The sequence below is a fragment of the Mytilus californianus genome, unplaced genomic scaffold (genome assembly GCF_021869535.1).
Source record: "Mytilus californianus isolate M0D057914Y unplaced genomic scaffold, xbMytCali1.0.p SCAF_27, whole genome shotgun sequence".
Lineage (NCBI taxonomy): Eukaryota > Metazoa > Mollusca > Bivalvia > Mytilida > Mytilidae > Mytilus > Mytilus californianus.
In genome coordinates this window covers 1,159,683-1,186,784 of record NW_026262676.1, presented here as the reverse complement: position 1 = coordinate 1,186,784, position 27,102 = coordinate 1,159,683, and the positions used below count along the sequence as shown (strand labels likewise).

General features: G+C 34.9%; 1 protein-coding gene across 1 annotated transcript; it reads left to right on the top strand.

Annotated features, from left to right (window-relative positions):
• Positions 1 to 10,580: 10,580 nt before the first annotated feature.
• Positions 10,581 to 26,174, top strand: LOC127732755 (salivary glue protein Sgs-3-like). The gene is made up of 5 exons (XM_052241947.1): positions 10,581 to 10,621; positions 12,031 to 12,036; positions 24,357 to 24,505; positions 24,683 to 24,787; positions 25,458 to 26,174. Exons 1-5 carry the CDS (start codon positions 10,581 to 10,583, stop codon positions 26,162 to 26,164), a joined length of 1,008 nt encoding a protein of 335 aa, XP_052097907.1. The 3' UTR covers positions 26,165 to 26,174.
• Positions 26,175 to 27,102: the final 928 nt, after the last annotated feature.

Below are 27,102 nucleotides of genomic sequence, written 5' to 3'. Positions count from 1 at the left end.
GGACGAGAACAAATTAACAATAAATACAATAGGTAGGTTCTGTAATAGGGGCGTCCGGGATTAAGGTCGGAGAAATTTAGACTGCCACGGGAAATGAGGGTATATTGGATAGGGACAGAAATTTAGCCTTGCAACAGGTCACCTACGGACCCCTCAAAGAGTTGTTGCAAGGGTTCTTAAATTGCAAAGAGCGTAGCACTCTCTTTACAGGAGGCATCGGATTTAACGTCCCCATTCTGACCGGACGTGGCTGCAAATTTGTACATCTCGCACAGCCAAGCGGACGCCCCACTTTAGCAAGGGTTTTACTGCCGGTCGGAGGAAGACCAATGGTGACCATACTTCTATTCCCAAGTCACCCTTGGGGGCATAATCTGTATCATCTCGTGTATCTATATCAGCAATTGAGACAGGTTGCAGCTAACAAAGGATAGCGTTAGGTGAAACTGTTATGGTTCTCGTTGTTACATTACTGATATGTACAGGTACTAGTCGGTTATCTCTGTATTCGTAGCTGACAAGTGTTGGAGCTATGTCTAAGTCTAAAGGTACTGCTGCCTTGTGTAATGGTTGAAGTATTCCAGATACATGATGGTACGGTCACTCATGGTCCATTTAGCCTTTATTCGTTGGAATGCGTACAGTCTTTCCCTCTGCGCATTTAATGAATGTTAATCTGTTGCTTATCTTGTTGAGTTCTTTTCTCTGAGTAAAAGACAACGAAACGTCATATACCATGGAGTGATTAAGTTGGCGTTTTGCAAAAAATCGATGACCAAAGCGTTGTTTTACATCATCCATTGCTCTATGCAATACGTTGGTACCAAGTAGCAAAGGTACAGTCTTGTTGTAGTTGCTATGAGGGACTACCAGTAGTAAGCAAGATTGCGGTAAATCTGATGGTGATGCTCCAGGTAATTCTAAGTCGACAGTGATGTAACCATGATACGGTAAGTTTTCTACATCAGCACATTCTATATTTAGAATACGGTTAAGTGTCTGTATAGCATGATCAGGTAAGTATTTTCAATGAAATGATTCGCTGACAGTGCTAACTGTGGAACCTGTGTCTAATAAAGCTGTAGCTTGAATACCATGTATCTTAACAGGGACTTCATTGGTGTTACCAAGTAGTTGGTCAGTGATATCTCGTGTTGACTGTTGCTGTTGGTATGCATATGTTCTATCTTCAGCGTTGATCTGTTGGAAGTTATAGGCTTGTCGTGAATGGTCTAATCGTATACGGCAACCAATGGCTATGTGATTAAGTCCTCCGCATCGATAATATACGATAGGATCTTTTGGAATAGGAGTTATAGCAGGTGAGTAGTTTTGGTTGGCTTGGTTGTCGTTGTCCCAGTAGGGTCGTTGTCTACGTCGATGGCGTTTCTTCTTTCGACCATACTGTTCCATGACTAATTGGAAGAATGTAGTAGCCCAACTTACTTTATAAATGCCACCAACAAAACCGAAAATGAAAAAAAATACTTTCACTTCCAAATGCCTATGTCTATAAAAGGTGTTTCAAAACAAAAATGCTATAATACAACAATAAACTACATAACCACCACACTAGAGAATCATAATTACAATAAATCAAAATGGTAAATTTTAATCAATAATCAATACTCAAATCTACAATTACTAAAATACAAACAAATTATATCAAATACACATGGGTGTGCATTAATAAATAAGTACTACCAAATATTAAAATGATTGAACATCATATGCAAATGAGTGCACATCAATCAAATTATATTTGTAATCGAATAAGTTTTAATAATTCAACAGTCACTTATTTCAAATCTATTTAATAAAACTACAGATTTTTTCAATCTCTGTCTAAGTTCAACACAGAGTAAAGGTACTATATACTATAACTGTATACGATAGTGTTGCTTGCTGTATAAAATGTACTTTTAATGTGTAAAAAAGTCAATAAATTCTACAAGTACATCTGCACTCTCATGTAACAATCAATCACCAAGTGATGCTAAAGTTCAATGAACAAAAACAAAATAAATGTTCCATTGTAAAATATTTAAGTGTGAAAAGGTCAATATGTAGGACGCCAAAAAAAAAATAATAAAAAAAATCAGTCCAAAAATGTATGTATGAATGAGCAATGTCAATGTGTAAAAATGTTTAAGTGATTGATTGATTGTTAGATGCTTAACGTCCAGTGGCAAATATTTCATGCATATTCAGGACGAGAACAAATTAACAATAAATGCAATAGGTAGGTTCTGTAATAGGATTAAGGTCGGAGAAATTTAGACTGCCACCGGAAATGAGGGTATATTGGATAGTGACAGAAATTTAGCCTTGCAACAGGTCACCTACGGACCCCTCAAAGAGTTGTTGCAAGGGTTCTTAACGTGCAAAGAGCGTGGCACTCTCTTTACACGAGGCATCGGATTTAACGTCCCCATTCTGACCGGACGTGGCTGCAAATTTGTACATCCCGCACAGCCAAACGGACGCCCCACTTTAGCAAGGGTTTTACTGCCGGTCGGAGGAAGACCAATGGTGACCATACTTCTATTCCCCAGTCACCCTTGGGGGGAAATGTTTAAGTGCAACTAAGTTCAAATTGAACTGTGGTATACCAATAACAATACATGTATGTATGCTATCTATCTATCAACGTGTGCTGCTGTAATAAGTGTTGTTGTTGCAATACGATATAGTGATCGACCAATATATTGGCTTAGACCCCTCTTTTAAGGATGTACACCTTTGAGGGGCCAAAATTTCTGGAATTAAACTTTATTTCTTAAATGATTTTTGGGTTTATAAGACTGTAAAAAAATAATTGGTGATAATTGGTGAAGAACAAATCATATGGTGGTGCACTTCTTTTTTTGCTATGGCCCGTTGAAATTACCCAATTTTGATGATTTTCACATTTTTCATCCATTGTTACCCATTTATGTGCTATTATCGTGAAAAAAATCATAGTTCCACATTTAAACTTTTTTTCATACTTTTTCTTAATTGATAATTGTAATTTTACTAAGTTATATGATGAATTCAACAAATTTATATTGATAGTTGTATCAGATGTAAATTTGAACCAACAACAGCATTATTGAGAAGTTTTGAAAAAAAATTCAGTAAATTTTACCACTTTTTTGATAATTTTATTAGATGATATTCAAAATCGACCATATTTATAAATAATTGTATAAGTTGTAACAGCAAAGCCTGCCAGTGCTTTATTGTTAATTTTTCAACATTTGACTTACTTTTACTACTTTTTTGTGTTCATGGGTTTTGAATCAACTATTTTAAGGTAGTTTATGAGTTTAACTGTCCCTCTAGTATCTTTCGTCCCTCTTTTAAGGTAACATCGAATACAATTATAAAAAAAAACTAAATATTAAAATTATATTTTTCTGTAAAAACAAAAACAAAGCAGAAGTTCTGAAAATGAAAGGTGAAGAAAATACAGACACAGGACAGCCGGTAAATTATAAGGTACAACAGGCATCATTGAAACCAGTGAAGGTGTACACATTACGAAATTAATAAACTACGTATGTGTGTATACATATTTTGGTTAAGTACATGTAAAATTATGGAGAAACATATGGTTTCACATTTATAATTTAAAAAAACCATAAAAACGGCGTGTGTCGTGTTAAAACAGTTTAAATTTAAAACATAAAAACATTGAAGATTAAAATATGGCTACTCATAAGCAGATGAAACATTCACGGCCGTTTGAAGTAGTCATTTCAAGAGCATTTGTGTTTTTTATACTGTAAAAATATGTATACAATATTACAATTTAATCCAAAAGGATTATTGATTATTTCCAGTGGCAATGGCATTCCAATTTCAAGTCATCCATCAATCCCATAGAAGTTTGGTGTCCCCTGATGGCGTTCTAAGATCTTTTCCGTGACAGGGTCTTTTGCCTTGGCTGGAGGTCCACCCACAGTCGTTATTGCATGGAACTTCTCCTTGGCTGCCCCCTCTCTAGCTAAACCACACGACTTCCCCCATTTTCCCTTAATTTGGGAAGCTGTCCTTTGGGCCCCACCCCTGGCATTTAATTGTTTAGTTATTTCATCCCAAACCTGCGTTTTTGACTGGTTGGTTACTGAACTTTTAAATTTTTGCTTAAATGATTTAAAGATTTTTTTCCACTAATTCAGTCAGTAGAACTTTTTCAGCATCACTAAAATTTGCAGACCTTTTATTCTTTTCTGTTTCCAGGTCTAAATCCGGAAGTAAATGAATTTGTTCCGTTTCAAAGAGAAACTAGTAGTGTCAGAGCGATGGATCACGTACAAACCGATTCTGATTGATTGATTGTTGGTTGCTTAACGTCCAGTGGCAAATATTTCATGAATATTCAGGACGAGAACATATTAACAATAAATACATTGATTGATTGTTGGTTGCTTAACGTCCAGTGGCAAATATTTCATGCATATTCAGGACGAGAACAAGTTCACAATAAATACAATAGGTAGGTTCTGTAATAGGGGCGTCCGGGATAAAGGTCGGAAAAATTTAGACTGCCACAAGAAATGAGGGTATATTGGATAGGGACAGAAATTTTGCGTATCACTCTCTTTACACGAGGCATCGGATTTAACGTCCCCATTCTGACCGGACGTGGCTGCAAATTTGTACATCCCGCACAGCCAAACGGACGCCCCACTTTAGCAAGGGTTTTACTGCCGGTCGGAGGAAGACCAATGGTGACCATACTTCTATTCCCCAGTCACCCTTGGGGGCTAAACCGATTCTGTGCATGTGGTTTTACCAAAAACTGAAACTCTAGCGTCTAGGCCAAATATGTCAAAAACAATAAGCTCAGATATAGTTACTGACTTAGCAAAATCGTTTGCCGACCAAGTTAGCTTGAATAGACTTCCTCCTCCTGAACCTCCGATATTTAATGGCGATCCGTTAAAATATGCGTCATGGAAAGTAGCTTTTGAGACCCTAATTGAGCGAAGGAAAATACCTCCTTTAGAGCAGATCCATTACCCACGTAGGTATGTCATGTATGTTGGAGACTCCGTACGTGAAGTAATCGAAAACGTTTTCCTTATTTTGATGCTAAAAAACTGTTAGACCAAAGGTATGGTGACCCGTTTATCGGTGGCAATGCCTTTCGCGATCGACTAGAAAAATGGCCTAAGATAGCGTCACGTGATAGCTTAGGATTGAGAAAATTTTCAGATTTCATTAAACAGCGTCTTTCAGCAATGAAAACAATCAAGAATCTGAACGTTCTTAACGATGATCGTGAGAACCGAAAACTTATATCAAAACTGCCCGACTGGATAGTGACACGGTGGGGACGAATTGTTTCTCAACATAAAAGTGATCATCATACATTTCCGTCATTTCATACTTTTTCTGTGTTTATTGAACGAGAATCAACGATTGCGAACGGTCCTGTTACTTCTCTCAACTCTCTTAAAACGTATAGTACACCACGAAATACGGACACAAACTTTCGAAGTGTCAACAATGACCGTGAAACACCACGCAGAAATGCATTTGCAACCGAGACAAAGTCGACTAGTTATGATAGGACCAAAGAAAGTAACTCCGGTGCTAATGAGAATTGTTTGTTCTGTCACAAGGTTGGACACATACTTGATTCATGTAGAAACTACCTAGCAAAATCCACCAAGAATTTGCTAAAAGAACAGGATTGTGCTTTGCTTGTTTAGGCTCTGGACATTTATCGAAACAGTGTAACAAACGCGCAACGTGCAGCATTTGCACAAAACGACACCCGACAGCCTTTCATGGAGATATAGTAAAACAATATCCGACCAATTCACATCAACATACACCTTGCAATGAGGAAAAGGAACTTTATAAGTTTCAAACTGGTGCGGTTTTAATGAGTATAACCGAGTCATGTGGAAAAAGCTCAATGATTATTCCTGTGTATCTCTATCATACTGATGACCAACAACATGAAAAAACTTGTGTACGCTCTCTTAGATACTCATTATTTTGAAACTTTTCTTATTTTACTAACTCAGTTTGCAACGTTAACTTGAAATCATCTAACTTGATTGTTTATGTATCCCTGAACTACATTACTATCTATGTAGTTCTTTATTCTAGTCAAATCCATATATAAATGTCCACTTATTTCTCCGATTTCTAAAGCCATACACACACAATTCTAATCTTGATGAATGCTCCAAAGGACACTGATTTTGTAACACTAGTGAAACATCTTGAGGTTATAAGTGTAACTTTATTTTATTTCAAAAATATTTTTATCAAAACTTTTAATTAAAATGTCGATTTTGTTTATCACGGGATTAGCATACTTTGCTTAATATGTGTTTTTCTTCTTTTAAAGATCAATTTTAATAGTTATGATTTGTAAAACTGTTTTAAGACATACTTTTTCTTAAGATATTTTCTTATTAAAGTGTTTGCATTTATCTTTATATTCTTAACTTCTTCATAAATACCAACAAAAATGGCGAACGGGTAGGAGACCGGAAATATATTTTACAAAATTAATTTTGTTGTTCATAGTACGAGAGCATTAGTGAAAATTTACAGACAAGGTTAATACGAAATTTAATATACAATATCGTTATCATAACCTTTGTCTAGTGAGGCGTTGTTGCCTTACATGAGATAGAAATACAAGTGAGTGAAGCCAAAGTAAAAGTCATAAAAGCTCTCGAAAAGAGCATGAGAGAGGATAAGAGCACTCATTAAAGATGAAACTTTGACTTTACCCAAAAAATTGAAATACAAATTGAATCCAAATGTACCAGAGTGGGTCCGAAAGAAAGAAAACAATACACGACAGTAAAACAAAAGGTATTGATTGGTACGGATACAAATAACAACATTGAAACATCTAAAATTCATGTTCATAGTAACGACCAAAAAATGACGTTCACCAATTAAATACTATAGTGATAGCTCGTGAGTTAAACAAGCCTAAAGCAGACATTACGAAATTTGATGGTAGCCCCATGGAATATAAGAGTTTTATGAGACAATTTGATGCTAGAGTAGTAGCAAATACTGGTTCTTATGATGAAAGACTTAATTTTCTATTACAATTTACTATCGGAGAGCCACATAGAATTGTGAGTGGATTTTCTCATTTAGATGCCAGAAAAGGTTATGAAGCAGCTTTGTAAGAATTTAATTATCGTTATGGATATCCTGACGTCATAGCTCATGCGTACGTCAAAAGAGCTTTGGATTGGTCAGTGATTAAACCAGACAATGCTAAAGCCTTGGATGACTTTTCAATATTTTAAAGAGAATGTCTCTATGCTGTTGAGAATGTTGTTGCCTGTACTGAAAAATGTTCAGTTTGGGTTGTTCCTAGTAGATAAATCCATTTTGGTACCACTACCAAATGATGTAAACAGTCCATCAAAAATCAAAACGTACATGGAAAGAGAAAACAAGAGTGGGAGTTTTTTTATAAGAACTCCATTTGATATTTCAGCTCTATGTATCGAGGTAGGTATTAAAAAATAGAAATATGGGCATAAAACACGAATGATCTCTGTAGCTACTTGGCCGATTTGGCAAAATCCCTGTAGCAATATTATCTTGGCTGTTGCAGCTAGAGGCAAAGATTTAATTTTTTTTAATTTTGGTGTTTTAACGCCACTTTTAAGCACCGCATTTGGGCTTTTTCGTGGCGGCCAGTTTTTATTGGTGGAGGAAGCCGGATTGCCCGGAGAAAACCACCGACCTCCGATAGGAAAACTGACCATCCTAGTCAATTAAGATTGGAGTGCACCTGTACGAGCGGGGTTCGAACTCACAACCTCAGTGTTGACTGGCTAGTGATTACAGTAGTAATTACTTAGACCACTCGGCCACCGAGGCCCCTAGAGGCAAAGATAAGTTATTGACAATGATATGTTTAATTTAAAAAAAAGGATTGCACCTTTTTATACGCCCGTTTACGGGACGTATTATGGTATACCGTTGACCGTCTGTCTGTCGTCAACATATCGGACATTAACTAAAAAAAAAACTTTAACCAATGTTCAGCTTCATTGATTTTGAGCAAGTAAACTATATTATGTCAAAAAATTGATCACAATCTAAATCTATACAGTATTAAGCTTGAATATTGTGTCCAAATTTGCCCAAACATGTTCAGGGTTCAACCTCTGCTGTCGTAGCTGTCTGCACTCGACGACGCTTTTTATAATTAAACCTTCTATGTATATCTATACTTTGGTGAGGTTCTACAATGGTAGCTGGTGGACATTGCAACTCTGTTCTTTTAATGCTCCATGAATATATAAAATATGTTCAACGCGTGGGATATTGACTATAGAAGTCTGTTGACATGAATATCAAATCTATGGTATTTTTCATAAATTTCCTGTTACAAAACTTTGAATTTTTCGAAAAAAAAAAAAGATTTTCTGATTCCAGGAATAGATTACCTTAGCCGTATTTGGCACAACTTGTTTGTTTTTTTTGGTCATCAATGCTCTTCAACTCTGTACTTGTTAGGCTTTACAACTATTTTGATTTGAGCGTCACTGATGAGTCATATGTAGAGGAAACGCGCGTCTGGCGTATTAAATTATAATCCTTGTACCTTTGATAACTATTAATTAAATTTCTGTTTCTAAATTTTAGATGAAATCTTCACTAATGCAGATAACTTTTGTTTTGGTGAAAGTGTAATAAAGCTAGAATATAAAAGATTCACCTAATATTGAAGATACACCTGCGTCAACAATCATAAAGAAAGAGGCAATCCCACAAGTCTAAGTCCTCCTCAATGAAAGTAAAAAGGCCAAAAGAAGAGTTTGAAGTAATTGAGAAAACATCTAGTCCAATCAGCATATCATCTGTTTGTGAGAACAACATAATGAATAATTAAGAATTATCAGAAGTCAAAAGGGAGCCTTTCCTTAGTTTCAGAAAAATTTCTTTCTTCTTCCTCAGATAAATTCTTTGTCAATTCCAAAAAGGGCAATTTAGAGGATATATGAAACCAACACAGAATACACTTTTTATTTACAATGACGAACCTCTCCTGCCTTTATTGTTTTGCTTGATTTCAAAGACTGAGTTGAAACATCATCTGACGAACTCAAAGACTACCATTTAATCCCAAGAACTCTACAAAAACCAAGACCAACTACAATAATAGAAAGCAGCAGAGATCATCAAAAGAAAACAAGCATACAAAGCTGACGTTGCACGTACTGGCGTTCAAGAAAATGTGTGTTTGTGATATTGATCTTGAAAAAATGACCACTGGACAAATTTGTTTGCAGATGACAATGTTGTTTGGCGGCAAACAGATGATAATAGTCAAGAAGCGTCAGTTCAATCCAGTTTTGTCTCTCTCACACGAATAATATATTTTTAGGTACATGGGCTCATCTTCTGATCCACTGGACGTTAAGCAACCAACAATCAATCAATCAATCATCTTCTGATTTTCATAGTGTAATAAGACTACACTTCTGTTTGTTTGTTTTTGGGGCAACCATCAATACATATCATGCTACCGCTTGTTATACTCAAAATTTTATAATAGATTCAAAATGTTGTATAATAAGCCTTTGCTCCATTGAATTCGCATAAACCAGCAGCTTTAACATGTCAACTTCATAATTAACCAGCAACTCCAGAAGTCAGCAACTCTACAGCAATTACTGAAGCCGTCGTTCAATATGCCAGGAAAACCAGCCGAACGAATATAATCGAAAGTTTGAATCAACAATATTAAGGTTCGTATTTAATGCTCACGATACATTTGATAAAAATGAAAATTGTACAGTGTTTAGGTCCAAAACACACAGAACCGCGCATACCAAGATAGCCATATTAAAACTGAAAATATTTCAGCACTTCCCATATGCTTCATCAGAGACAGATAAAAAAAATATGTGGATTAGTAAATAGGGTCTTAGACAAAACCCAACTTGAATAGCTTAGAGGCACTGCATCAAGATTCGACCCATGGTGTAATTATCTCTATGAAAACATCTAAGCTAACAAAGTCTTTGAAGAAAAACATAAATTTATTTAACAACGAAGTGGAAGGCAGTGACAATTTTAAAAATATAGTTCAATCACTTATGGAAAAATCAGTGATGTATAAAGCATCCCTTACTATCTCAGATAAGCATGTTCTCTTTTCAAAAGATCTTTCTGTTGGTAAAGAATAATGGTCACAGATATTTTGTTTTGCAAACATCAGATAAATTCTTCTTTCGGAACTGATATTTATACAATTGAAAGTGTTCACATCACTAAATGGATGTAGGACTAGGAGTAAAACCACTATGGAAGGCCACTAATTTCTACATTGTGAACGAATAATTTGTAATGACAGTTTAATAAAAAATTACATACAAAGTTGAATAATATTTTATTATGGTTTTTACATAACATGGCTGATTTAGATGCTGTCTTAAGAGCAGAATTTTCGTGATTGAAGAAGAGGTCGAGACAAAACCTGAAAATTCGATAAGTTGAACTGATTTTTTGCGGTGTTACAAAATTGTAATATCACAAATACAAACATAGAAGACATACAAATTGAATTTGCAAACGAGTGGAATATGACATTCAAACTGAGTGCAGACTCTGCAGGCAGAATAAGGTATAACAAAGTAATTAGTCAAGAATTTAAACATTTCCAAATAAGCCAGTGCAAATATACAGAAACATGGTTTTGCAAAATTTCCACCATCCGCATATAGTATTGGCGATGAAGTATATGTAAAATGTCAAAGCAAAGGCAAAATAGTGTATAGAGGAGGGACATCGATCGCAGCGCCACGAAAATTTGAGGTATGGTAAAGTGGTATAATAGGATATTTGTATTTTATATATTAGTTTGCTTATTTCTATATTTTTAATCTAACTTTATTATTTCAGAAGATTTTATTATTAATTCTGAGGTATTATATTATTGCATGGTCACTGTGTCTAAAACTACACCGGTAAAAAATGGTTGGACTCGATGGTATATAATATCCGGCACGGTGACGGAACATTTATATACAGAAAAAAATAGGTTTCTGTTTATTTATTTGTTATTTTTATGATATCGAAGACTAGGTAAACATATATATAACCATTTTCAATTGTGATGTGTCATATTTTCTACAACCGTTCTATACTAACGGAGAAATAAGTAAAATGAAAAATGTATACAATTGAAATAAATAAGATTAGATAACGCATACTTTTAACTGAACTTGTAAATGGAATTTGAAACTCCAAATCCGACGCAAACTTCAGAATAAGTGTATATTGAAATGGCTTCTTTATGTTACTTATTGAATCATTATAGGTTAGCCCTGTCAAACAGGGAGAGGATGTAGATGTTAGAGAAATATTATTTAGATAATTTTCGGAAAATAGATGTGTCTAGACAACCAAGGCCATTGTGGGAACATTCATTACGATGCTTCAACAGAGAATTTTTAAAATTAAATCACACATTAAAGGAAAGTCAAATAATATCATCATAAAGTATGGTTGAATTATTACTATTTTAACAAAAAGCAAGGGACAGGCAAACGCAGTCTAAAATAATACAATTTTTTGTTTAAAATAACGACTTTTTACTGGCTGTCATGATTGGAATTGAACTATGACAAAATGCCAAGTGCTTACTCTGTTTAATGCACATCTTGAATCTACCCACAAAAAAAAAAACTTGTGGGAACACTGATTCTCTTAAAATTTTTCACCACTTAAGTTGGATTAACCCCATTGTATTTGAGGTTAAACTTTTATAATTGGAACCATGAGAATTATTTTAAAATTAAGATATCATTGTTAATTTCACACAAAAATTAACCTTTTAAAATATTAACTACGAGTATATACAGCATACCATTGGTACAATGGACAGTGAAAATGATAAGAACATTTCAAAAGTACACAAGTCAAATTGCATGCAGTAAGCATTATACTGTTAAAAGAGCATCAAAATCACTATTATTAATTGATCTGATAAAAATTCAACTGCTAAACATATGATTATTTTTATTTTTACAGATACTGGTGAGATTGAATTCATTATTGAAGTTTCGAGAGTTCCTTAAGACAAATGGGGCCTGGGATAAACCTATGTCAATACAGATTTTAGAGAATGATTGATTGATTGTTGGTTGCTTTACGCCGCATTAGCACAACAAGGCTATATCGCGGCGAGAGCTAATTCGAATATTTTTTACAATTTAAAGCATATTCTTAAAATCAGACAAAAGGTCCTTCAATAAACTAAAATTCTAGATTAAAGCAAATTGATTATTTACAAATAAAAATGAACATTAAGATAACGTGATAAAATTTAAAATCGTTTTAAATATAATAACATTTTTATATTTTAGAATATATTCCAACTTCTTTTAAAAATGAAACAATATTTGTAAATGAAACATTATTAAATAAATCATACATATTATTGACATTGCAATGCTTCTTACGAATATCAGCAAAGTCAATACAATTGATTAAAACATGTTTAATAGTATACTTGCAGTTACAAGGTATACATTGTGGTTCTACTTCATTTTTTAAAAGATATTCGTGTGTTATTCTAGTATGACCAATACGACATCTAGAAATAACACACTGATCTTTTCTGCACATAAAATTATTGAAAGGTTTACATAAATTAGGTTTAATTTCATGTAATTTATTACCATCTTTTTTACTCCATTCATTTTTCAATATATTAAAAACATATTCTCTAATATTCGATTTAAAATCGGTATATGGTATATCACAGTTAGATAAAGGGTCACCCAGGGCATTCTTTGCCTCAAGGTCTACAGCTGTGTTTCCAAGGATTCCAACATGACTCGGCACCCATAGAAATAATATTTCTTTAAGAAGAATTTTTAAATTCCTCATTACATATAAAATTTTGAGAATTGTTGGGTTTTTAATTTTAGTATTTTGTATAGCTTGTAAGCATGAAAGTGAATCAGAACATATAATAAATTTGGATTTATCTAAAGAAGCAATAAATTTCAAAGCCAAAATTATTGCTTCTGCTTCAGCAGTAAAGATCGATGCATCAGATGGCAAACGGAGAGTTTTTAGAGAATGAGAATACATGTAGTTACATAAGTATGTTTTGTCATTTTTAAATCTTAACAGTTCAACAGATAGTCTAGAAAACAATTATTTTGAAAACTATGAAAATTGCATATCAATGAAAGATGTGCATATTCTAATAAATGCACATTTCGATAACGTCATTGATGTTTGGCAATTTTTTTATTTTAGTACTCGAAAATCAGAAAGGTTTCCTCTCTTGTATTGCTTATTGTTGATAAAAATATTTTAAATGTTTAAATGAACTTTATGGTCATCATATCAACAATATAACTTAAACTGATTGAAAAATATGCTGTTTATGTGTAATTAAAACAATTATCTTTACTATTGTTTCCCTATGCAGTCCCCTACTTTGTAGTTTGAATAGTTATGTAGACGAAACGCACGTCTGGCGTATAAAATCCTGCTACCTTTGATAACTTTTTACATCACTATCGCTCGGGCAAAAATAATCACGAATATAATGCTTACCAGTGTTAAAACTACAATAATTGATTGATTGTATCAATTATTATATAACTAATGATCATGATGATCGTGTCCATATAGTAATTACCACATCAATTGAATTAAAAGACCGGTTTTGCGAGTCGAAACTGATAACACAATCGCTATTTTGAAATTAATTGGCTTATGTCAAAGGGACTGCGAACCATCATTTTCAGTGTGATATAATCACATCATTTGAATTAAAACACAGGTTTTGCGTGTCGAAGCTTTTCTTACAAGTATCTGATATCAATCATTCAAAACAAAAATAAAACAGAAAGCTCAGAGACATGTTTTTGATTTAAATGAAACTGATAACAGAATCGCTATTTTGAAATTAATTGGCTTATGTCAAAGGGACAGCTAACCATCATTTTCAGTGTGATATAATCACATCAATAGAATTAAAAGACCTGTTTTGCGTGTCGAAGCTTTACTTACAAGTATCTGATATCAATCATTCAAAATAAAAATAAAACAGAAAGCTCAGAGACATGTTTTTCATTTAAATGAAACTGATAACAGAATCGCTATTTTGAAATTAATAGGCTCATGTCAAATGATTGATTGATTGATTGTTGGTTGCTTAACGTCCAGTGGCAAATATTTCATGCATATTCAGGACGAGAACAAATTAACAATAAATACAATAGGTAGGATCTGTAATAGGGGCGTCCGGGATTAAGGTCGGAGAAATTTAGACTGCCACGGGAAATGAGGAAATATTGGATAGGGACAGAAATTTAGCCTTGCAACAGGTCACCTACGGACCCCTCAAAGAGTTGTTGCAAGGGTTCTTAACGTGCAAAGAGCGTGGCACTCTCTTTACACGAGGCATCGGATTTAACGTCCCCATTCTGACCGGACGTGGCTGCAAATTTGTACATCCCGCACAGCCAAACGGACGCCCCACTTTAGCAAGGGTTTTACTGCCGGTCGGAGGAAGACCAATGGTGACCATACTTCTATTCCCCAGTCACCCTTGGGGGTTCATGTCAAATGGACAGCGAACCATCATTTTCTGTGTGATATAATCACAATCCTCTAAGTTTGATTGATTGATTGATTGTTGGTTGCTTAACGTCCAGTGGCAAATATTTCATGCATATTAAGGACGAGAACAAATTAACAATAAATACAATAGGCAGGTTCAGTAATAGAGGCGTCCGGGGTTAAGGTCGGCGAAATTTAGACTGCCACGTAAAATGAGGGAATATTGGATAGGGACAGAAATTTAGCCTTGCAACAGGTCACCTACGGACCCCTCAAAGAGTTGTTGCAAGGGTTCTTAACGTGCAAAGAGTCTGGCACTCTCTTTACACGAGGCATCGGATTTAACGTCCCCATTCTGACCGGACGTGGCTGCAAATTTGTACATCCCGCACAGCCAAACGGACGCCCCACTTTAGCACGGGTTTTACTGCCAGTCGGAGGAAGACCAATGGTGACCATACTTCTATTCCCCAGTCACCCTTGGGGGGGCCTCTAAGTTTGCTTTTGTTTTTTGTCATTAATTATATGTTTTTTTTGTGTTTACACGTTATTCATGTCATTGAATTTACATACAAGCTCTATGTTTAATGTGGTTCTTTGACCTAAAATTGTTAACTATGAATACATTGTTACCTGGATGTAGAGTTGCACTCATACCACATCTTCTTAATTAATATGGAAACATTATAAAGATCTCCATTTTACAAAGTAGGTGCAGATCTGTTCGAAATGAAAGACATTGGAGAAGAGGAAAATGAGTTTAAATCTAACAAATATGTTTGTAGTACCCTACCCGACACTAATTTTTCAAAGCATACCATAAATTTTTTACATTGCAATCTGAAATTTAATACATTTGGTTTACTTCATATCTGCATTTAGTTTTTAGTTTCAAGTACAGCAGTTATGAGCTGTTTTAATCTACTGATAAAACCAGAAGTGGTTTCCTATATGAAGCAAGTTGTGAAACATTTTGGCAGTAATTCCTATAGTCATGACAATAAATGCAATGAGTTTGCATATATCCTATAGACTTTGATTTAGAGGTTGAGGCATGAAGAAACGTTGGTTTGTTTTGAGCGTTGTATATTCGCTGAGGACAAAAATTTTGCCATGCAACAGACCACTTACGGACCCACCAAAGAGTTGTTGCAATGGTTCTTGGACGGGCAAAGTAGTACACAAGAAGCAAGACAATGATCACCAAACTGTAAAATCACAATAATACTGAACTCCGAGGAAAATTCAAAATGGAAAGTCCCTAATCAAAAAGGAAAATAGCTACATAAATGGTTGACAAAAGAAAAGCAACAGAAGAACACAAGAAGCAAGATAATGATCACCACATGATATTACATCAGGAAACCAAAGCTATAGAAATGGTTAAAAAAAGACAACAGAAGAACACACGAAGCAAGACAAAAATGTGTTCGGTGTGTATTGAAAAATGCCAATGTCGAAAGAGATGCTCTTTCAACCTACTGACTTTCCTAGTCAAAGAACTGAAGTATATCGTTCCAGAATAGTCTACTTTATGGTTCCTAAACCGGTTAATCAAATTACTGATGAAGTTCTCATTGATGAGAAGTAAAATGGTTGAGGTGTAGCCATCTAAAGCCCCAGTCACATAAGACCACGATCGTATCACGCTCACCGCGATCGAAAATTAATTCAGATCGTGGTGAGGTCGCGGTATGAGCGGCGTGGAAATGTAACTTTTCGTTGTTTTCACGATGCTATAACGTCCTCATTACACTTATTGAACGATCCCGCTACGTTTATACAACACGCTTATTCTGTTTCAACATTAAGAACAGGAGTCCAAGTGTGTTTTTTTTTTAGTGTAATTCAATATTAACAAGACAGATGTGATAATGTTAATGTCAATTATATGTACAATGTATGTATGTTGATACACTATTGTAAAGTGCTTAAAAGCCCCTTTTCTTAATTGATCAACATAATGACGAATTCAGTTGCGACTGATTGGACAGAATAGGATTATAAACTTATGATGGAATTATTTTCATGGTATGGCTCCGTTCTCGAATCTTAATCTAAATACATATCTACTACATCAAACTCACATACATGATAGCGTTGAGTCTTCCATTGTCACGTCACACAGCTGAATAAAAATAAAGATTGTCGTTTATAGTAGTACAAGAACGAATGTAGGACAGAAAGTCACAGGACAAAAAGTCACGGACAAAAAGTCACAATTCATTTTTTCTGATTATTTTCTATGAATAAAAAACGCTTATTTCTACAAAAATATTTTTGTACTTTTCTTGAACTCTTGTATATAAACCAACTTTGTAGAACAAAATTTTTCAAAAAATATCAAAAATGATCAAATAATTGTTAAAAAAAAAACAAAATGTCAAAGTGGCTTGGCACTTAAATGGCTTCATGGTGCCAAAAAATCTTTCTTTTGCATGTTTAAGATTAAATAAATCTTCATTTTTCAGGTATAATGACACATTTCCTAAACTTTAATATGAATATATGTATTAAAAAGTAAATGTTTCAAGATATTTCTCTTATATATTCAAACAGTTGTCACCAGATTATTTGTGACTTTTTGTCCTACTAAATTTGTGACTTTCTGTCCGTTTACCTACAAGAACATGTTCTAATTTAAGTTTTACAGTAATTGCAGCATACTTAAACATTTCGTCCGTCTGGTGAATGAAAAATAAGTTTGTCGTTAGTAGTTATAAACAAAACGTACCGACTTCCTCATTCGACTCACAAATAGAGTCCTGGATTTTGCTTTTGTTGGTTTCACATTTCATTTTGTATGAATAAGTGTCAACCAAAAAAAATCAACGTGGTTAATATTCTTTCCATTTAACTGACAAATGTGATAATATTGTTTTACAATATTTCAAAATACGTCCATAGTAAATTCGCGGATCGGGATTGTGATTTGAGTTTACAACATTCTTAAAGTTTTAGTAAACACTGATTTCAAACAAAAACTGAAAGTGAAACTAACAGATATTTATTAGAATGACTGTTTGAGAATCTAATCACCAGTTGCATCAGGTCAATGAGTACCGTTTTAATTATTTTGTACTTCCATCGACAAACTTATTGCCCCACCAAAAACTGGTGGTGATCTTATAAATTGAAATTTGCTTCTTATAGTAGCACTACAGTCAGAATTTTTTGACTCCAACTAACAGTCTTTAAAGATTAATTTCTCCAAAACTAGTCAATGGATTTTTAAAATCTTTAATTCATTTTAAAGCTGAAATATTACTCTTTCTTCGTCTATAGATAAATTTATTTTTGGTATAATGAATCTAAAAATATAGCTCATTAATTGTCAAAAAAGTGGTCTTCCAACTTGGATGAAAATGGCACATTCAGGTCAAATGGTAGTAAAAATTTGTTTTCATCCCTTTAATCAACCATACACAAGCTCGAAAACCGTGTCTCAGATTTTTGACATATGCCTCCAGTAAGAAGATATATTGATTTAACTGCTGGTTGCCAAACCTCATTTCACCTTTCATCTTTGGAGACCTATAAATTCATAAAAAACTGGGACACGGTATTGTAGAAAATACTCCCTTTAATCACATATATCAAAGTCAAGCCAAAGGGGGTACCCATAAAGTTTCTATTTTCCTTTTTTCATAACAATTCTCATGAAAAATTGTTCTGAGAAATGACATAAAAACGGAATTTCCCCCTAAGAACCCCTATAAATGCAACATAAATACAAAAATTCCACTGGGAACACCCCAGGAGTGTTCTGACACCATTACTTTATCAATAGAATCACACACTTTGTGTCTTTGATGCTCTAATGCTGTAAATTTTGAATAATGTGTGCACTGACCAACACTAACTTGGCATTTAGCGGGAGTTTGACGTCACAGATTTGACCAACATCTGTGATGTAGTAATTAAATATAGACGAAGATCCGCCTCTTTCCAGACAGTCTAAGATAAGAGAATAACAGGATTGACCAGCTGCATATAATCAATATTTAACATCATTTTTCTCATTATAAAGAACAAATTTTATTTGTATTTTAAAAAGAAATATACTATGACTGAAATAAGCTCTAGAACATTAAAATTGTGCATCAAAAGCAATGTTCATAAAAAGACCAAGACCATCCCCTTCTTAAATATACTGTCCCACGTGATTTTCAAGTTTTATGGAATTGAAAAATTTCACATAAACTTAAATTTGGTTTAAATGCATAAAACTGTTTTTAAATGTAGAAGACCAAACAGAAGACATGTATACAGCCAGTCAGAGGCTTTCAAAGATACTTTCACACTCTTTTCCATAGTTATTTTCATTTTTGATAGATTTTTTCCCTTTAAATGTTTTCCTTTTCATATATTTTACTTTTTCTCTGTTTACTTCCTTGTTATATAAATTACTTGTGTTGCAAATTATACAATGAGATAATACAACATTCATCTTGTGGTCAGGGATTAACAGCTGGACACTGGTATCAACAGATGAGTGACATATTAGCCCCTCCCAAATGCCTATATATTTAGATTAATTACCATGTGCTTTTATTTACATAAGTTCATTATCAATTTACTCCCTGATGTTATATTATAATGACTTTGGAATTTTTACAAACTGTGCAGAATAATACTAACTTCAAAATTATGTGATAAAAAAAATATCTTCAAAAAATCATTGTTAGGCTGTAGTGCTACCTTAAACAGTGTATCTTACATTTTGTTCTCAAAACAAAATAAAAACTCTTGATAAACACTAAATCATTTTTATAATTATCCTTTCATCTGATAAGTTGGAAATATAATACGCTAAACCATTAAGTTTATTCTACAACTATCATTAACTTATCAATTAGTAACTGGTAACGATAAAAAAAAATTTGTTTAATGGATAAGGTTGATTGAACATGATGATTGGGTATTTGCAATAAGCCTTCGGTCACGTGCCGCATTGCAGGCGCTGTTTAAAAAGTCATTTAATTTCAAATTTATATATTTATAAGTTATATGCCTATATCTTTATATATATATATCCATGTTCATTGTGGTCTTATGACATCGCTTTAATGTCCTTAGTGCACTAAGAAGTCTTTTGAGGTATTTCTACAGAATGTAGGACAGAAAGTCACAGACACACCGCAAATTAGTTGAAGGATCTACTTGTGTGACTCAGAGAGGCCAAGTACTTGCCATCAATGAATTCAGTAAGTACATATATGTTATTGTAGATCGAGTTCGATCCGTATAATATCAATTACTACTGTGTTCAAGTAGAAAAATCCACAACCCTAGATTACAATTTGGATAATACATTGACCGTATAACTGCACCTCTTTATACTATTAACGACAAATTTATTTTCCATTACCTGTGTGACGTGCAAAAAATATATATCACTTAATGTCAAGTGACTTGCTGTCTAACATTCTTTCATCCGATACAAATGACGAATTTTAAATTATATTTAATTATAAATTCTCCAAGTTTTAACAGAACCTTAAAATTCCCTAGGTTTCAGCTGAACTTTAAAATGTCTTAGGTTTAAATTGAAGTTTATTTTCACTTCTTCGTACTATGAATAGAATACAATAGAAAACAATATTTTTATTTACCAAATTAGAGCCACAGGAGGGCATGTAGCATACACACATTATTATGTATATCTATTATAAACAATAACTATGAACATCAAAATTATTTCGTTTCTTCTTAAATACAGCCCCCAAGGGTGACTGGGGGAATAGAAATATGGTCACCATTGGTCTTCCTCCGACCGGCGGTAAAACCCTCGCTAAAGTGGGGCGTCCGTTTGGCTGTGCGGGATGTACAAGTTCGCAGTCACGTCCGGTCAGAATGGGGACGTAAAATCCGATGCCTCGTGTAAAGAGAGTGCCACGCTCTTTGCACGTTAAGAACCCTTGCAACAACTCTATGAGGGGCCCGTAGGTGGCCTGTTGCAAGGCTAAATTTCTGTCCTTATCCAATATACCCTCATTTTCCCGTGGCAGTCAAAATTTTCCCGACCTTCATCCCGGACGGCCTCTATTACAGGACCTACCTATTGTATGTATTGTTAACTTGTTCTCGTCCTGAACATGCATGAAATATTTGCCACTGGACGTTAAGCAACCAACAATCAATCAATCAATCTTAAATACAGTCCAGAACCTGTACATGAAGAATCATTTAGAGTCGTATAGTTTTGCACTCTTTTATACTTTGAGGACTGAGCGAATCAAGTGAGTATGTGAGTTTAGTATGTTTATTTTATAATAATGAATTATGTTTGGGGAAGGTTTACTTTCTGGTAATAAGACCCGTAACGGCCAGGTTTGGAATTGGGTAGGCAAATGCTCACATTAATCTGTACCCATACAGGCCTCAAGTGTCCTCCTTAATACGCCATAACTCATGGTGGTGCTCCTAATTAAAGGAGGCCCATACGGAGACGAGAAGAACAAAAAGTCACGTCTCAGTTATTACAGCTGAACGGAAGTACAGGTTCATCTCTCCTCTACCCGCTATCTTCGATGAGGGTTTACTGATCAACGACTTACTACTTTCGATGACAGAAACCAATCCAACGCTGTACATAGTCAGATTACGTTAGGCATTATCCGCGTAACCCGCGTCAGCATCCACTCCGAAACCCATTTTGGGGGAGTGCTATGCCGACTGACGTCCAAGGGCTGTATCCGATGTGTTGAATAATAGACCTTCATTTCACTGTCTCGCGACTTTGGTCCTGATAATGCTTCCTGTCATCGTTATTATTACGTCCGAGACTCATTGATCAGTACTTCATCATCGTGTTTAGCGGGCTGCCAAGCTGACCAAACTGGCCCTGAAAGCAGGCGTGTGAACAATATGGAATCAAAATAGTCAACATACTAAACCAATACAACTCACAAAACCAAGATGGCGGCATACCTATAAAGGTGTCCTCACTTGTTCCTGAGCCACCGCAGAAAATATGTTACAGCTCACCAAACGCATTCGGACATCGAGCCGACCGTACGAGGGCTGTATAGCCAGTCTAGGTCGTTAAACACTTCCATCATCATGAACAATAAGCCGACCGTGCGAGGGCTGGAAAGCCATTTAAGGTCGTTAAACACTTTCATCATCATCATGAAGAATTGTTTAGTCGGTCAAGGTCGTTAAAAATGTCCATTTGTTGTACATGAATAATACATACCGAACGTGCAACGGCTGTATAGCCAGTCAAGGTCGTTAAAAACTTATATGTGTTGCACAGGAAGAACAAGAAGTTTTATTCTAAATTTCCCCGACCATCATCACGGATGGCCTTTATGACAAGACCTACCCATTGTATTTATTGTTAACTTGTTTTCGTCCTGAACATGCATGATATATTTACCACTGGACGTTAAGCAACCAACAATCAATCTAATCTGGGATTTCATAAAAGACAATCGTTTCAAAAGCAGGATGTGATACAAGTCTTTATCTTATCCGTGTTATTACCAACAACACTGGATTTGCATTGCTTCTTGCACTGGTTGCAAAGTCTTATTTATATCGGTAAGTTCTAATCTTGATTTTACACAGTCTGTTGATTCCACAAAAATATAAGTTGCACTTGTGTGATGGACCTGTACATGTTCACAGCACTCGCGGGTGTCCTGGACAACTATTTTACCCTGTATTATAGCCTGGTCTGCTATCCGCTTAAACTTTCCTCCTATCCCGTCACACGGATATTTACCGTGGCTTTTTTTTCTTGTGATACTGTGAGCTAGGACTGTCAGTCCAATAATGTATTTTCTTAAGCTCCTTGATATTTTGTTTTATCTTGGGCGTTAACTTTTGTAAGATTGTGTATACGGTTTTATATATTGCGATTGAGGTCAACAGATACCAAATATATATTTTTTTATTCGAGCGTCACTAATGGTCTTTTGTAGACGAAAAGCGCGTCTGGCGGGAATATAAAAAAATCAATCCTGGTATCTATGAGGAGTTTATTTAAAATTAGTGTGTGTCATGTTGTCGTTGCCATCTTTGTAATACACAACCACTGGGTGTAATGTAACCGAGCTGGAATTCCAGTATGCGCTTTATTATTCATCTACGGAACAGCACGAGAAATTTTCTGCAAAGTCCATCCGTACTACTGCGTTTCCAGTTGGTCGATTTTCTTTAAGGTTGGTAAGAGCTTTATATTGAATATAAACTCATCATAGATACCAGGATTAATATTTTATATATACGCCAGACACGCGTTTCGTCTACAAAAGACTCATCAGTGACGCTCGAATCAAAATATGTTTAAAAGGCCACATAAAGTACGAAGTTGAAGAGCATTGAGGACCAAAAATTCCTAAAAGTTTTGCCAAATACAGCTAAGGTAATCTATTCCTGAGGTAAGAAAGCCTTAGTATTTCAAAATTTCAAAGTTTTGTTAACAGTTAATTTATTATTATGAACATATCAATGATAACTCAGGTCAACACAAAAATGCTGACTACTGGGCTGGTGATACCCTCGGGGACACAAAATCTCCACCAGCAGTGACATCGACCCAGTGGTTGTAAATAAACTCATCATAGATACCAGGATTTATCCAAACTATCAAAAGTCTAAATTAAACAATTAACAGGGCACTGGTATGAAATTACGTAGCTTCGATTCGTGTGTTTTTTAGTCTATACGCCATCTAATTAACCATCGAGTTGACCTCTTAAGTCCTCCGATGACCATATACGCGATGTAAACAAAAACATAGATATAAATAGATTAAGCAAACTCGTGCTGTTGGATTTTTCTATGTCTATTTAATTATAGATGAAAAATATTTTTTATGTATCCCTTGTGTTTAAAACCAATGATATTCCAACAAGCTAAGAGTACTTCATTTGTATGACATAATGTGATCAATATAAAGGCTAAATTTAAAAGTAAACCATACCCTGATCATATTTATAGAAAAAAAGCACAAAAGGTAATATAATGTTAATTTGCAACATGTACTTTAACATAAAAAAATGTATTACATACAATGGGAGATAACTCAAATTTGTTTCTGTAACTGAACATTTTAAAAACTGTTTTACAGATAAAAATGTGGATCATTAATTTAAAGATATGTTATATAATAATGTGCTAAAGTTAAAAATGATATTACAAAATTGGTATATCAATTTGTCAAGATATCAATTATTTTCCTTATTTCAGTTACAGAAAGTTTAGTCTAGACTTTGTAATGATGATAATATACATACATGGTAAATGTTTATTATTAAGCTAATTATGTGTACATGTGCATACATGCTAAAATAATTGTAAGACCTGATTTAAACTACGTACTGTAAAAAAGTAATTTGCTTTTTAACAGAAAAATATAAAAAAAAATTTCTAAAACTCTCTCTGCCATAAAAAAAAAGAGAAACATCATTCACACTGGAGTAGATATATATAATCTTTCAGCACCATTTGAGAACTTTACAACAACAACTTATCTAACCACCACTCATCCATCCACCTAGTGATATTACAATTAATACAACACAGCGTATTTTCCACAAGTAATACAACACAAATTATCCAACCACAGCTTATCAGTCCACAAGTAATACAACCACAACTTATCCAACCACAGCTTATCTGTCCACAAGTAATACAACACAACTTATCCAATCACAGCTTATCCGTCCACAAGTAATACAACACAACTTATCCAACCACAGCTTATCCGTCCACAAGTAATACAACACAACTTATCCAATCACAGCTTATCCGTTCACAAGTAATACAACCACCACTTATCCAACCACAACGTATCCAACCACAGCTTATCCGTCCACAAGTAAAACAACCACAACTTATCCAACCACAGCTTATCTGTCCACAAGTAAAACAACCACAACTTATCCAACCACAGCTTATCTGTCCACAAGTAATACAACACAACTTATCCAATCACAGCTTATCCGTCCACAAGTAATACAACACAAATTATCCAACCACAGCTTATCCGTCCACAAGTAATACAACACAACTTATCCAATCACAGCTTATCCGTTCACAAGTAATACAACCACAACTTATTCAACCACAACGTATCCAACCACAGCTTATCCGTCCACAAGTAGAACAACCACAACTTATCCAACCACAGCTTATCTGTCCACAAGTAAAACAACCACAACTTATCCAACCACAGCTTATCCGTCCACAAGTAATACAACACAACTTATCCAACCACAGCTTATCCGTTCACAAGTAATACAACACAACTTATCCAACCACAGCTTATCTGTCCACAAGTAATACAACCACAACTTATCCGATTTATTCCCAATCAAACAAATGGTAAAAAGCGGAAATAAAATACAATTCAACAATGCGTTGAATTAATATTTTTTTTATCCTCAATTCATTTGCATTTGCACAACTAAAGACAGACCGTAATCATATATCTTCTCAACTTTTTTAAGGCGAGGGTGTCATGCCAAAAGATAATTTTGGCTTTTGTACCAACTTTGTTGGCTATTGCATACATTACTTTTGTTTAATAAGATGAAATGAACCATTTTGTGGCATTATTAAATCAACCGACCGTCTACGATTATTTTAATTACTAGTTTAGTTATATATTAGTCCAAAAATTATGATTGATTGATTGTTGGTTGCTTAACGTCCAGTGGCAAATATTGCATGCATATTCAGTAATACAACCACAACTTATCCAACCACAACGTATCCAACCAACAAATTATCTAACCACAGCTTATCCGTCCACAAGTAATACAACCACAACTTATCCAACCACAAGTAATACAACCACAACTTATCCAACCACAGCTTATCCGTCCACAAGTAATACAACACAAATTATCCAACCACAGCTTATCCGTCCACAAGTAATACAACCACAACTTATCCAACCACAGCTTATCCGTCCACAAGTAATACAACCACAACTTATCCAACCACAGCTTATCCGTCCACAAGTAAAACAACCACAACTTATCCAACCACAGCTTATCTGTCCACAAGTAATACAACCACAACTTATCCAACCACAGCTTATCCGTCCACAAGTAAAACAACCACAACTTATCCAACCACAGCTTATCCGTCCACAAGTAAAACAACCACAACTTATCCAACCACAGCTTATCCGTCCACAAGTAATACAACCACAACTTATCCAACCACAGCTTATCCGTCCACAATTAAAACAACCACAACTTATCCAACCACAGCTTATTTGTCCACAAGTAATACAACCACAACTTATCCAACCACAGCTTATCCGTCCACAAGTAAAACAACCACAACTTATCCAACCACAGCTTATCCGTCCACAAGTAATACAACCACAACTTATCCAACCACAACGTATCCAACCACAGCTTATCCGTCCACAAGTAAAACAACCACAACTTATCCAACCACAGCTTATCTGTCCACAAGTAAAACAACCACAACTTATCCAACCACAGCTTATCCGTCCACAAGTAATACAACACAACTTATCCAACCACAGCTTATCCGTTCACAAGTAATACAACACAACTTATCCAACCACAGCTTATCTGTCCACAAGTAATACAACCACAACTTATCCGATTTATTCCCAATCAAACAAATGGTAAAAAGCGGAAATAAAATACAATTCAACAATGCGTTGAATTAATATTTTTTTTATCCTCAATTCATTTGCATTTGCACAACTAAAGACAGACCGTAATCATATATCTTCTCAACTTTTTTAAGGCGAGGGTGTCATGCCAAAAGATAATTTTGGCTTTTGTACCAACTTTGTTGGCTATTGCATACATTACTTTTGTTTAATAAGATGAAATGAACCATTTTGTGGCATTATTAAATCAACCGACCGTCTACGATTATTTTAATTACTAGTTTGGTTATATATTAGTCCAAAAATTATGATTGATTGATTGTTGGTTGCTTAACGTCCAGTGGCAAATATTGCATGCATATTCAGGACGAGAACAAGTTCACAATAAATACAATAGGTAGGTCTTGTCATAATAGAGGCCATTAAGGATAATGGTCGGGGAAATTTGGACTGCCACTGGAAGTTGAGGGTATATTGGATTGGACAGCAATTTTGCCTTACAACAGGCCACCTACGGACCCCTCAAAGAGTTGTAGCAAGGGTTCTTAACGTGCAACACGAGGCATCGGATTTAACGTCCCCATTCTGACCGGACGTGACTGTGAACTTGATTCATCCCGCACAGCCAAACGGACGCCCCACTTCGGCAAGCGTTTTACTGCCGGTCGGGAGAAGACCAAGTGACCATATTTCAATTACCCAGTCACCCTTGGGGACCCAATAATTATGACGAATTTTAGCTATGACGCCTTCCTCCGTAAATTACAATGTATTTCAAGGCGGAGTAATTATTTGGATTAGTAATGTAAACGTGGCATGAACGAGATCATCTGAAATTCATACGAGGGCCGAAACATATAAAGGGTAGGATGGAAAGTCAATGAGTAAAATTTACATTCAAAGAA

What these genes read in the sequence shown, in the direction of transcription:
- LOC127732755 (XM_052241947.1), top strand. Translation starts at nt 10,581, where the DNA reads ATGACATTCAAACTGAGTGCAGACTCTGCAGGCAGAATAAG. An exon ending in CACAGCTTATCTGTCCACAA is followed by an intron (nt 24,506 to 24,682) that starts GTAATACAACAC and finishes ATCCAACCACAG; the next exon opens with CTTATCCGTCCACAAGTAGA. An exon ending in CACAGCTTATCCGTCCACAA is followed by an intron (nt 24,788 to 25,457) that starts GTAATACAACAC and finishes ATCCAACCACAG; the next exon opens with CTTATCCGTCCACAAGTAAT.